At 43.3% G+C, this 14,856-nt stretch overlaps 1 protein-coding gene across 3 annotated transcripts in view; it reads right to left on the bottom strand.

Moving 5' to 3' along the window:
- The window catches only part of TBC1D12 (TBC1 domain family member 12), a 40,863-nt gene extending 27,759 nt beyond the window's left edge, over positions 1 to 13,104 (bottom strand). For all 3 annotated transcript variants that reach the window (XM_041415699.1, XM_041415701.1, XM_041415700.1), the window contains exon 1: positions 12,252 to 13,104. In XM_041415699.1, coding sequence (XP_041271633.1) covers positions 12,252 to 13,057 — 806 coding nt within the window. In that variant the 5' untranslated portion in view covers positions 13,058 to 13,104. The remainder of the gene's footprint in view (positions 1 to 12,251) is intronic.
- Between the last annotated feature and the right edge of the window lie 1,752 nt (positions 13,105 to 14,856).

The raw sequence follows: 14,856 nt of genomic DNA, 5'->3' as shown, positions 1-14,856 counted from the left end.
AATTGAGTCACCTCTCCACAAGAACAGGAGTCTGACAAGAACTTTTTGTTTGACCAAAAATGTCAAACTAACCCCGTTTCAAGCTTCTTATCATTTTGCTACAGCTCTTTCACTAAAGACAACATACATGGGTCTCCCCTTTGCACAACCCCACTGTGTGCCACAAACGACAGGCTAGCAGTATTCCAATGCCTTGTACATCCCAGCAACACCTTAAGTAGCTTTCCCTCCCATTCATTCAATCATTAGAACTCCATATACAGGCTCAAGCCTCACCTATTCTCTTTTAGCAATCTATAGACTGGTTCCTCATTCAATCATTAGAACTCCATATACAGGCTCAAGCCTCACCTATTCTGACTTTTAGCAATCTATAGATGGGTTCTATAGATAGCAATCTATAGATAGGTGTAAAGGAAGGTTGGAGTTACACCTCAGCCTTTTAGGATGAACATCAAGAATAAAGTATACTAACAATGAGACTATTTTTCTCTAATTTATTCATCTTGCACTGCACAAAAATGCCAAAATTCAAGTGGCCTCAGAGGAGAGCATAAACCAGGTGATTATCATTACTGTTATACGTGAGGGAAGTATACTTCCTTACAGTTCACTTTAATATAAAAATAAATTTAATTTGAAATGCTGCATTATGTTAGACCAAAAAATCCCAAACAACACAAAACAGACACACCCCCCAAAAAAAAAAAAAAACCAGAAAAAAACCAACCAAGCAAACAAAACCACTAAACTATGGACACCCTTGGCAAATGTACAGTGTAGCATCAAAAAAAATCCTCTTTCCAAATAAAATATTCATAATTCAGGATTATTTTACAAAAAAAATTAGTACTGTGTTTATATCTCAATCCTGAAAGGTAAACTACTATTCTCTGATTTCTCATCCTTACAAGACAACTTTGAGCTTGCTCAAAATGTTTAGCCATTAATTTACCAAAAAAGACCTCAAATTATACTAGCATAGTAAAAGTTACTTTTTTTAGATAAAAAAGCTCACTGTCAAAATATTTTTCTGACTTTTACTTTACACACAACAATCTGGTTTACAGTCATTTTCCATCATCAATCATTTCTTCTCATTACATCCATCTTTCAAGAGCTTTGATACAGGGAAGCTGTTATGCTGAGAAAAAAAGATTTGAAAGCCACGAGAACTGACAGAGGAAGTGAGGGCTGATTAGATTTCCCTTTTGATTAAGCACCTAGTACCTGTTAGTAAACATAAGACAACTGCATCATTTTAAATCCAGGGAAGCAAACACAAACAGGAAGGAATCAGCGTCCCATCAAGAACATCCTTACTCTATCATATACAGCTTTTCCTCACAGAATCACAAAGGCTTAGAAGGGAAATCCAGCACTAAAGTAATGCTACAGATGAGCACCAAGTTGGACAAAAAAACCCCAGCACATTTTCCTCAGTGTTTTTAATATAGTTACAAAAATACAGTTAAAAGCCCTGATGTTAAATTTCTCTGATATAACATTAAAAATCTACGGCTTCTAAGAAAATCTCAGAGCACGTAAAAGGAATGAAGTAACAAAATTCATTAAAAACTGTGTTTGTATTACCAAACAACTGATTTTGCATCTCCACAAAGAACAGCATTCTGCTTGTACATGCCATCTGCTCTTGCTCCATCCCATGCTAATTTTTTAATAAGCTTCATAGGCGTACAAAATAGGTGTATGTTTGAAACTTGTTGAAATTTGAATTAGCTGAAAGACGAGCTGATATTATTTACCCAACAATCTTTACCCAGTAGAGAGTTGTATCAGTAAGGAGTTAGAAGAGGCATGTTCCAGGAATTGCTATAGATATATTTTACAGATAGAAAACACTAAAATTAGTAGTTTTTACTTAAAGCTATACTTTTAGAGCAAATTCTAGAAACCTCTACAAGCCTGCAATTCCATATTCTATACAGAATATTCCATAGCCACATACATAACAAGAACTATTACATTCATATTGGCATGTCTTTACCAGGCATAACACACAAAAGCTGCTTAAGAACACGGCAGAACTCTTCTCCATACTCGAATCTTGGCCATTCTGTTATGCTCTCATGTGAAACAATTTGGAAATAACAGCAGACCAAAAAAAAAAAAAAAACCCCATTGCTTTATTAAGCAGAATTAGCCCCTCTGCTTTAAACAAGACTTTTCAATAATTTACACGCAGAAACAAAGGTAACTCAACTCTAAGCATAAATAATGAATCACTGAAAGGAAATAAAACCTTTTTGGTAAGCCACTTACAAAGCCTGCAGAGCAACAGGCATTCTACATTTTTAATTTCAATAGCTTCAAGTGTCAGCCCATTTTGATTCAACACATTTGTGATTGCTCTCAGCACAAGTTTCAAAGTTGTGCCCTATAGTGGAAGAGATGTGATCCAACCAATTTTACCATTTACATTTTCCACCATTTTGCTACAAGCAGCAGCCAGATACAAGATTCTCTTTTAATTTTATTACCCCAACCACAGATTTGTTACGGGTTTCTAGTTTTAGCACCTTCTAGATGTAAAGATCTCCTCTTTTTTCTCTGCACCAAGACAACCCAAAGAATATTCCAAACTACCCTTTCCAAGACAGCTTCAATGTCTGCAATACTCTAAACCTGCAGTCTTAGATGTTACACAAGCAAGCTTTTGGCCTCTCTCTCCTCCCCACCCCTACAACAAAAATAAAATAAGGAAACAAAAAATCCTACCCAGAACAACAACCATCCTCAGCAAGACCAAGCTTGTAGTATTTTTTTAAATTAAACATGATGTCTCCATTTATATTAGTGGTCAACTAAAGCCTTGGCTACAATTAGGTATACCTGAAATTTGATGGACTGTGAAGGACTAGCTGCTAAGGATTGAGAAGCTGGGAAGGAAGTGGCTTCTGGTGCCTTGGAGAGGACAAAGACTGACAGAACTATCATGGAACTGCACTGATGAGAATAAATTAGATCAACACTCTTATCAAGCTCCTAGTGGATACCAGTCCCAAAGTGGCTTTACAAACTCTGCTGGCAGAACGGTTTTACTACAGGTACACAAACACTTGGGAAGTTTTAAGAGTTGAAAGTGTTTAGCAGTATTACAGAACACTTTGTACAGAACACTCACTGATAAACTGTATTTTACCTGACTACATTCTACTCCTAACAAAGAGCTGTTGCACAGGTCACCTTTACAAGCAGTTCAAGCATTTAAAACCATACATAAACAAGCAGACACATAAGCAAGGTAACTGATGGGGTTAAATTTCAGAATGGTTTAATACAAATAAAGGAAGAGAATCAGCCTTGACTTTTCAGAGTGAAGTAGCAAAACAGAACTTTATGCCAGACTATCATTTTCATATTTGATCAGGCAGTTATAAAGCTATTTTGTCACTACACCAAACACTGTGGTCAATCTTCTCTAATAATGATCAAAGGTCACTTAGCCACAGCATTTAAAATCACAGCTGCAAGAAGTGGAGATTTTTTACCAGATTCTGCGTATCTGTATTTTCTGGTATTTTTTGTACAGCCAGGAATAACTACTCCATCAAAGTCACAGCTACTTAATGAGCAACACACTCCAAGCAAAACAATGCTAGAGGAACAAGAGCCCTTCCTCCCACAAACCCACATAACAGGGAAGCCATCTCTCCTCCTGGCACAGCAAATGTCCTACAATCCCTTCTGCTGCATCAGCTCCCACACCCTCTATACCTTGCAAGTCAATCCAGCTCACTAGCTCCACAGAAAACCATCAACACTTTTTCAGTCTCCAGCTTAATGAGCTCCAGCAGCTCACAGAGGATCATATAAATACCAGAAGCAGGGATGAAACATCCCCTTTGTTTCCTGACAATAGCAAATTCTTCAGTCAGCTCACCAAGACATCTCACAAAGTACAACTCAATTAAACAAAGCACCTGAAATTGTTCTAGATGTGACTCACTTTCAGTTAAGGCAAAACTCACCAGCTTTATCAGGGCAACCACTAGGCCTATAGTTCAAATGTTTCTATACAATGCATGCTTTCAAAACAAAGGTGATAAAGATTTCCAGCCCTTGACATGGCCTACAAGTCTGTGAACTGGAAGTTCACACACAGGGCAGAGTTTTATTTTGAAGACTGTCCCAGGGGTGACTGCAACTCTGACCAGCCTGGTTAAGCCTCAGTTAATATTTTTCCTTTCTGGTGCCTGTCAACTACTCGATTGCACAGTGTAGCACGACAAGCACTGCAGCACTTTTGCAGTCACTCAGTGCACTGGGTTACAGCTGCAACTAGCAATTCACAATATATTTTGCGTCACTGCTTCAGTGATCAATTGCAGAAACACTACAAAACACAAGAATTAATATTTAATCTATTAGCTGATATGAGAAGGCAGGAGACTGATTTAATTCAGTTTTTAAAATGAGGAAGAAATTTTCCAATCTACCACTCCATACTTACAGAATTTGAGGAACAGCAAGCAATTTGCAAAACACAGTTAACAACAAGAAAAAGCTAATATAATAGAATCATTTAAGTTGGAAAATACCTCCAAGATAATTGAGTCAAACAATTAACCCAGCATTGTTAGGATCACCACTAAACCATGCCACTGAGTGTCACACCTACATGACTTTTAAACAACTCCAGGGATGGTGACTCAAACACTTCCTTGGGCAGCCTGTTCCAATGCTGGACTAGCCTTTCAGTGATGATGCTTTTCCTAATATCTAACCTAAACCTCCCTTGCCACAACCTGAGGCTGTTTCCTCTCATCCTATCACTTGATAAGTGAAAAAAGAAACTGACACCCGTGTCACTACAACCTCCTCTCAGGTATTTGTAGTGACAAGGTCTCCCTTCAGCCTCCTGCTGTCCAAACCACCCCAGTTCCCTCAGCTACCTAAGGCAGACAGATGCCAACCATACAAACACCTTTGATAGCAGGTGGATTGTCTGAGTTTTAAAGCATTCTGGCATCCAGCACACAAGCTGCTTCCTTACTGCCCAGCAGCAGACAAGATCGATTCTACATTAAAGAATGCATTAGGCAACTGAAGCAATACAGATAGGACAGAGCTTTGCAGGGTCTGACCACAGCCAAACTTAAGATTGCCTATTCCTACAGCTGGCTTCAGGAAGTTCAGACCTTGTCACAGGCAAGGGGAGCCAACAAGGAAGCTTTTATTATGCTACATGATCAAAAGACACTCTTTCACTTACCCAAGAACACATTAAATAAAACTTCCCAATATAACAATGGAAACTGAACATAGCTGCTTCTTAATAAAGGAGTACCTTGGAGAAGGGAGAAAAATTGTAGGAAAGTACTCTTCTAGGCTACAGCTATTCTTTTCAGTCAGGCCATAAGAAAGCAGGAAAGGAATTCAGAAGAACACCAGTCTGAGTGTTTGGCTCTCATAAGTTCTGAAATAATAAATTCATCTATGACCATGAAAACTAGTTTTCTACTAATTGAAGTCATAAGTTCACCCACACAACAGCCATGCTCTTCTTCAGACTGTTACCCCAATATCGAGCCAGAAGCAAAATGCTCTGCAGGTGGCTTGCACAGCTGACTGGTTTCTGAAAATACAGAGGCAAATTATCAGTCTCTTTTGCAGGCCCCCCTTGTATTCAGACCTCATTCAAAAATCTGTTGGATTTTTATGCCGGAGCTCTCTCAGACTCTGAGAGGTTTGACTGAACTTCGGAAACAGGCTGCAGTACTAGAGAGATGAAGCAGAAACTGCGCTTCACTTCCTTAGAAAACAATAATAAAAAGATGCACACACAGAGGCTGCAAAGTTTAAAACAATGCCAACCACGCGGTTCAACAAAGCTGGTCCCTTCCCAGCTGAACAACAAACAAGACCAATTATGATAAATAAAAAAGGACAGATGTTTATATCATAAACAAGTTCCAAGAAATTGAAGAGAGAAGTTGCATCTACGTGAATGAAATGTGACCAAAAAACCCTCAAACTCCTTTTTTATTCTTAAGCAGTCAGGACAAAATAACCTAATGAATAACTGGAACAGCCAAGAGAGCAAAAACATAAAACTATCATTTTCTTAGAGGCCAGCTGTGATTTAAGTGATCTCCTTTGGTTGTTATTTCCCATGTAAAACATTCTTCTTTTAGTCATAGCCTATTCAGAAGAGAGGTTCCGTTCACTTTGTCACTACTCTCAATATACTCTGTAAGAAACCCTGTGACCCCAAATAAGCAGAAGAAACCAATGAATGAAAAGGCCTTCTGCAAAATGAAGGGGAGGGGGAGAAGAGAAGATGCTTTCAGATTAAGTTTAAATGCCTCTGTAGAACACTCCTGAACAAAACAAGCTAAGATTCCAACAGTTTGCTGCACACAAAACAGCAATTTAAGCTGTTTGGCTTGGAAAAATCCACACAGTCCCCCACCCAAAAAAAAAATAAAAAAATACAGCATTAGTTTAATGTGAACTTACTTCATGAAAACTCATACTAGGATTACAAAACTCCTAGTGCAGATATAGGTACCAATATAGAATATAACACTGTCCACTACACTATCCACCAAGGGGAGCAGAAAAATTGCTAACAATACTTTAGGCATTACACATTGGTGAAGACTATACATCTAAGGTTTTAAAATTGACATCTATTCAGTCAACTTTTTTTCCTTGAGGCAGGTAGCTGGGGAATGATTTGCTGCAGACAGAAGCTGGAGCAACGTGGCCTTCTGAAACCTATCCAGAATTAAATCAACATATTCTTCTGCTTGAACTCCTGAAATTTAACTTGGATTTGCTCATCAACAGACATCCTAACCAAATTGATTCTATGGGTGCATAGCAAATTATCTACTGTGAAACACTCAGTGAAACTTAGGAACTGGTCAACATGTCAACACAACTTCACAAAATAAATCATTCTTCACAAATATCAAGGAAGAACCCACAGAGGCATTTCTCAACTTGATGAGTGCCATTTCCTATTTTTATCAAGTTACTTATGTCTCTTAACTCAGGAAAAAATAGTACTGTTTGAAGTTGCCCACAGATTCATCCATGTACTTTTGCTTACTTTCTCCAGTCAGCTTTAATTCAAACCAATTATATGTATCCATGTGTTCACTTAGATTACAAAATTACTTACAGAGAGCAGAAACAACTGCACCCAAAGACAGAAGGGAGAAGGGTGCCCTCATGGTTTCTTGGCGAAGGGTTTTATGTATTCTCTTAACTCTTCTCTCTAATTACCTTTCCAATATATTGACAGTATAGCTGTACTTTTTTTCATGTGGTTTGTTTTAATCTGGACAATGTAAAAACAACATCAAAATCAAAAATAAAACACACAGGTTTTTTTCAGTAAGATCTGATCAAGATATAGGCACAGGCAATAGCAGAATAGAAATTCAGCACTGTAAAGTGACACCATCAATCTGTTTTCTTATCTTTACATGAACGGAAGGTTTAGAAGACCTGTCACAACTAGGACAGCCCATTCCCGCTTGATTCATTTTTGATCAAAAGTCCACTAAACATATTTCTTCTCCATTGGTGCACAGTACATCCCCTGAAATTTCATTATGATTTATGTATGCAGAGCTTTTCTCTAAGACAAATGTTGATTCTGGTACTAAACCTTCACAAGACCCACCTAGGTAGATGCCTAGGTAGTGCAACAAGCTGCAAGTGGTACTTAGTAATAAATTGAAATATAGACTACATAGCTAAAGATGCCACTGTGTACTGAGTAGCAATACCCAGTGAACCTCCCTGCAACCCTCCAGTCTCAGCCAAGGACATCTGAAAAGGCAAGAAGATTAGCAGCTTTTGAAGGACTACTACTCATGGAGCCACAAGGCTGTGTTTACAATGAGAGACAAAGATGTGAGCTTCAGTGATTTCTTAGTGCTTTGTGCCTACAAATACAGACTTCTTTCGACTTTCCATCATCTCCTCAAGTGGATATTTTTCAAAACTTCTGGACAACAAACATAATCTCTCTGGGCAATGAAGGAAGTAAGTATGAGGCTAAAGACAGCTTCCATAAGAATGTGTGCCAACTAGCCATACATGCTCATAACCCCTTACACCTATTTCTCACAGCACATTCCAAAGACCTGTAAGTGGCAGTTATGAATTAATCTCATTGTGAATCTTAGGTGCACATTGGAACACAAGTATTTGGGAAAATGGTGCTTTGCTAATAAAAAAGCAAATGTCACTGTTGTCAACAGTGAGCTTTGAATCAAGGAATAAGGAACTTTGCCAGCTACCAGATACCTAAATTTGTCTAGCAAATACACAATTCAGAAAAGTACAATATCTACACAAGCTGAAAAGATGCCTGGTACCTACTTACAGAACTATCAAGTAGAACTCATCTTTAGAAGAGGTTCAGAATAGAGTCTTTATCTCAGCCCCAGATTACTTGCTGCTGCTTGACCTTTTTGGTTTACTGTTTTGCTCTGTCCCCAAAAGCCACACATTTGGAGCGTAGTGTAGTCAAGGTAACAATCATGGCTTTAATTCAACTGTCCATGCAATGTTCCTGCTCACTGAGCCATTCTGCACCAAGCAGTGATCCAGTAACCCAAGAACAGAGCATTGCCCTTGTAAGCTGCTATGTAAAACCACAAACCATGAGAACAATGCCTGTATATGACTGCATTATGAATCATACACAGGACTACAAAGCAGTGGCAGGTGACTTCCAAGAAGCCATTTACTGCTGTGACCAAGACAGTAGCACAGTGGACACAAGGGATCATAGCCATGCAATTTTCCTTGCCATGGCACTCTGTTCCACATACCGATCTACTGTGGCATCCCATTTCACATGTGAAGAGAAACAAGATGTAGAGCAAAACCAATTATTTTTCTGTTAGAAGTTGTTAGTATTGATTTGACAGGCTTAATGATTTGGCACAAATACAACTAAAGATCCCTGGGCCATGTATCATACCTAATACTTACCTGAAAAAAAGGTACTAGTCACCAAACTTTCCCAGGATCTTAAAGGAATTGTTAATGACAATCTCAAGGGCACAGTCACTCTCCCTGTCACAGAGTTTGGATAAGATGCATCTGATGACAGCTGCTTGCTTTTTCCACCACCTCACCTCTTCAGTTTTATCTCTGGTTCAGTGAATGAAGACAGACAATTAACATGGATTATTTCAAAGAACTATGAAGCAGGTCAATCTGATAACTGAGGAGCTGGGAACAAGCTGGAACAGCTGGAAACAGCAGACTCCTAACCCAGATCTGTCTGATCAAACTGTTCGGTCACAGCAATTACAACAGTAAAGCTGAAGGCAGTAGGACTTCCCCTTTGCCTTCTCTTTATTAAGTATCTGCAAGAAATGTCCAGCTTTTAGAATAATTTCCATATAATTATGGCTATTAGAAAAACACAATGGCAAATACCAAATTTTAGACAGTTTGCAAACTCAACAAAGAGCATTACAAGCACAAAACATCCTACATAAGATACTCTGGGTTGCTGGGCTACTGGTGTAGCACATCCAGTACCTTTTGGGTTGTTTGGTTGGTTTTTGTGTTTTTTTTTTTTTTTTTTACATTGTGGGAGCAGCTACACACTGACAAAACACAAATGAGTTGCTCTCCCTCAGGTACACAGCTACTTGGTACAACTCAAACTCTGGGGAGCAACATCATTTATGAGCCTGTGCACATTCAAAAATACAAGCAACCTTCTCCTGAGAACTTCACAAGGAAGCAGAGTTGTCACAAACATTCAAATACAGGTAAATTTTTATACCATTTCAGTTCTCATTACTGACATCCTCTTTTAAAGAACTAGAGGATAACCCACTTACATTGGCAACTGTCAGTTTTGAATGGATCTGGACAGTTTAAAACAAAAGTGAGAAGTCTAAGCTTTTGAAATATAGGTTAAGAAGACAAGAACTAACTTCTGAAAAAGTTATAAAAGTTTTATTACCACTTTTCATAATGGATATTACCACTCTAGTATTTATTTATCTAGAGACAAATCTATCAAGCAAGACAAGTTTGAATTCGTTTTTAAAGAAAATCACTGAAGTTTTCAGTAGTCAATCTCATTTTGGCTGATGAGATTAAATCAGCTGTAACTAAGGCTCTTTTATGAATGTACAGGCAGAACTGAAGGTAGCCAGTATTGCTCACCAGGCCAAATGCACCAGAGGCACAGCCAGCTGAGCCAGTCAGGCACTGTGAAATGGGATTTGCTGAGAGCCACTCTTCCACTGAGGTGTCTGTACTATAGCTTTTGTCAGGACAGGAGCAATTACACTTTTTCATCTATTACCCGAGCCTTCACTAACTCCAGCAAATATCAATGTATATTGACAACTTCTACTGCACACCAAGTTCAAACTTATCTATTGTCCTGGTTTTATCTGGGATAGAGTTAATTTCTTCCCAGCAGCTGGTACAGAGCTGTTTTGGATTCAGTACCAGAACAATGTTGATAACACACTGATGTTTTGTTTGTTGCTAAGTTGTGCTTATCCTAAGTCAAGGACTGTGTCTCATGCTCTGCCAGTGAGGAAGTACACAAAAAGCTGAGAGGGAGTATAGCTGGGACAGGTGATCCAAACTGACCAAAAGGATTCCACACTATAAAAACCTAATGCCCAGAACATAAACTGGGAGAGTTACCCAGAAGGGACTGATCAGTGTGCAGGGAAAGGGTCTGGCATTAATCAATGGCTAGTGCGCAATTGTGTTGTGCATAACTTGGGTTTTTCTTTATATTATCATTATTATTACTATTATAAATATATTTTACTTTGCTTAAATTACCATATTTTTCTTATCTTGACGTACAAGTTTTACTTTCTTCTTCCCATTTCAGCAGGGCCAGGGGTGAAGGGGGTGGAAAACAAGAAGCTATGTTGTGCTTAGTTACCACCTGGGGCTAAACCACAGAATCTATGAGGAAAATGCTGCAGAATTTCAATTAGTTATTGATTTGGTGCAAAAAGCAACAATACAAATGTTACTGATCGATGTGTTCAAGTAGTGAGGCAAAATGAAGGTAATATCACAGAATATTCTGACTTGGAAGGGACCTACAAGGATCATCGAGTCCAGCTCTTTAAGTGAATGTCTCAGACAGGGACTGAATTCACAGGCTTGGCCTTATTAGCACCATTCTCCAACCAGCTGAGCTACTCTCATACAATCTACTGCAGTCCACATAACACGAGGAAAAAGAAAAAAAGCATGGCACGGAAGAACACTAATATGGAGTAGTAGGAATAGCAGGAATCTCTCAGTCCATCCCTGAAACAAAGTGGGTGCACCAAACTTATTCTTCAACTGCTACTATCCTTATCCTCAAGAAACCATCTCCCCCTTTTCTGTTGAGAGTTGGCAGAGGGAGCCCATTTCTCAATTTGGGATCCCACTTCGAGATCAAACCTCTCCCATCTCAATTCTTCAGTTAATAAAGTAATCTTATTCTGTCATCTTAAAACACTTAGAGACCTACTGTCCTATCAGAGTGACTTGAACAACAACTATAACCCCTCAGTTTGGGAGACTTAAAACTGCTGGAAATTAAATTCCTCACTTCAAATATAATAAAGGTAATATAGAATATGCTATAAGTTATGATGGTCCAGCTGCACCTCCTGTGTAGCATGCTAAAGAGTGAGTAATGAGACAGAGATCCCAGGCGACGAAGCTGGAAGTCCCACAGCTCTCGGTTTTGTGCTAGAAACTTAACAGAAGTCAACTGAAGCACAAAGCACAGTCCTTGAAGTTTTCAACACCACACTCAGATCTAAACAAGTAAACTCTATCTGCACCGTCAACAAGTAGGAAATGCTTTATAACACTTGGCAACTTCCACGACGATTTGAAAGGCGTTTCCAACAACTTTCACTTTACTCTCCAAGCGGTTTAATGAGTACCACTATGATCGTTCAGACAGCGATAGATATACCCTGGTACAGGAAGCAAATTCCAGTTTGAAGTCCACGTAGTCCGTAGTAGTAAAAGGGCCTTTATCATCTTATTGTCACGTCCAAAGCCTCTATCCTGCCCTAAAAGTACCTGCTTGCTACCGAAAGAGCCCGTGAGGGTGGGAGCCCCGCAGTAAGACCCTGCTGACCCGAGCCCGCTCCTGCACAGCGGCGCACGGCCGCCCGTGACCCGGCCGGCAGACCCGCATCCCCTCGCCCCGGCTCTGCCGGGGACGGCCTCACCGGCCCCGCCGCCGGCTCCTTTACCTGGTGAAGAACTCGGCGAAGCTGCTGCCGGCGCCGGCGATGCCGACCCGGTGCCGGGCCCTCTCCGCGGGCTCCTGCGGCGGCGGGGCCGGCTCGGCGGGCGCGGTGCCTCCGTGGGGCAGGTGTTCCGGGGCGCTGCGGCGGCGGCTCACCTCGTACGTGTTGCGGGAGTTCAGGTTCACGTCCGTGAAGCCGAGGGGCGTCGGGGGCAGGGCAGCGGGCTCTGCCCGGTCCCGGCAGGTCCGCGCGCAGGGGGCGGCGAGCGCCCGGCTGCCGGCGTCGCCCCCTGGGCTGCGGGGCGGCGAGGGACTCTCGGCCGCCGCCCCCCCGCGCCGCTCCGCCTCGCTCCGCAGCCGGCAGCTCCTCAGCGGCTCTTCCAAGGCGGTTCCCAAAGGGACGCCTCCCGCCGGGCAGGGAAGGAAGCCCCCGTTCTGCAGTTTCGCTTCCTCCTCCTCCGGCCCCGGCTCATCCCGTCTTGCCCGAGGGGGTGGCGGCGGTTCCTGCGGCGGCAGCAGGAAGCCGACGTCCCCGTTGGTCATCCTCCCGCAGGGGCCCACGGCGCAGGCGGCTCCGTTCGCGGGCTTCTCCAGGCAGCGCTTCCCACTCGCCGCCGCGGCGGGGCCGAGCGCCGCCAGGTACCGCTGCAGCAGCCGCTCCTGCCCCGGCCCGCCGCTCCGCCGGCTCGAGCCCCGGCTCCCATCCCGCTCCCCGTCCTCCTCCTCCGCCTCCTCCTCCGCCGCCTCTTGCCGGCCCGCGGGAAGCACGGCTGCGCCGCCCGGAGCTCCGGCATCGTCCGGCCCCACCATTTGCCGCCGCGGAGCCCCGGGGGCGCGGCGGGGGCCGGGGCGCGCGCCTTCCTGGCGGGGGGCGGGCGGGCCCGGCACACGCAGGCGCGCGGCGCCGGCGGCGGCCCTTCCCCCCGGAAAGTTACCATAGAGAGGCAGGGCAGGAAGCACCCGCTCGCTCGCCCTCCCGGCAGAGCCGCACCCGGAACCATAGAGATGCCACCCAGAAGGCCCTAGCCCGCCAGAGGCGCTGCGGAGGCCGCGCCCCGCCCCGGTACCGTATTACACCGAGAGGCGGCGGCGCGCAGCGCGTACCGCATTCCGCCGGTGTGCCGCGGCTCCGGAAAGCCCAGCCCGGCCGCCCCATCCCTCCGTCCCTGCCCCAGAGCCTCCCGGGCTGGGATTGAGCGAACTGTCCCGGCTCGCCGGCAGCAGGCACACGCACTGCACACAGGCGGACTGCGAGCGGCGCGGCAGAGGCCCAGGGAGCCCCGGCACCGCGGCTGCGGAGCTGTGGGCATGAGGGACAGCATCGCTTTCTGGGGGAGACAGGACCTACCTGAGCTCTGGGGGAAACGGGACGGGGAGAAAAGGGAAATGAGACCAGCACTTCGAAATCCTGCGGTGAATCCTTTCCTGAGCAAAGGGATGGGATGTCATAACTCCTCAGGTTAACTCTGGGGAGGAGGATGGAGGGCATTTAAAGGTCCCATCAGCTCTGTTTCCCACCACATTTCTCAGAGAAAAACCAAGTTATTACAGTCCCTTCGGCCCGGCAGGAGAGCAAGGCCACAAATCGCACGCAAAGGAAGAGACCGGCAAAGGGGCTCCCGGTCCCCGGAAAAGCAGTAACAGCATAAGGTCCCATGCTTGCTCTTGTAGGCTACCCCTCACCCTAGACAAACACAGAAAACACCCCAACCCAACAGATTACTTAGGTATTCCAACAGTAAATACTCACAGTTCGTAGCAAGGCATTGCTACATTCCATTGTCCTGGAAATCCTTGGCCAAAGAAGTTCTCCATTTAATAACCTCACCTTAGAAGGTGCTCCAACGTGGTGAGGAGCCTTGCTTTTAGAGGCGGGCAAGGGGGACATGCCCAGAGGGAGTGTGACCCACCACGGGGAAGGAACAACCTCTCTTTAGCTTTCTTTTTTTCTCCCCCCACCCCCCGCCCCACTGTGAGTATTTTGAGAAGAAAGGTTTAAACTGGGATTCTTCACCTAAATAAAAAGTTGATGCATTTCATTGTGTTGTGACTTGTTAGCACGTTGCAACATAAAGTCTGGGCTTTGCTCAAGTTTAAAAAATAGTGATTGCTTTTTTTCTTGTCATCTTGTAACTGTACTTTTGAGGTCAGGTGTGTAACACTGGTGTTATACATGCAACAAGGAAGTCTGATCTCACCCCTTTTCACTTAACTGGCTAATAGTTGTGATCTCAAATCTGATTTGACTATCTTGATAGCAAGCATGCAGCCTCATCCAGCTGCAGCCAAATATAAAGGATGATTGACCTCAGCTGCTTGCAAAAATGCCCAATAAATATTTCCAGGCTTGCCTGTCCTTTGAATATGCCAGCTGAACTGCTTGTGGAACACTTTGTATGCTACTTTAGTCAGAAGAAACCATTAACAAAGATGAGCTAATTAAGCTTTTTTGTTAGCTAAAGCTTTCTAATTCAGGTTTTGCTGTAACTAAGATGGTAGGCTTTTTGTTCTCCGCTGTGATTCGGGTCATCTCAGACACGTGGAGACTGATCACTCTGCCTGCTGAGTGAACATACATCCTGGGTGCTACAGAGGCTCTCCTGCTTTAC

Source organism: Onychostruthus taczanowskii, unplaced genomic scaffold (genome assembly GCF_017590055.1).
Source record: "Onychostruthus taczanowskii isolate IOZ18803 unplaced genomic scaffold, ASM1759005v1 scaffold5, whole genome shotgun sequence".
NCBI classification, from domain to species: Eukaryota; Metazoa; Chordata; class Aves; order Passeriformes; family Passeridae; genus Onychostruthus; species Onychostruthus taczanowskii.
Note: the sequence above shows the minus strand (reverse complement) of the source record. Positions and strands in the feature narration are given on the sequence as shown.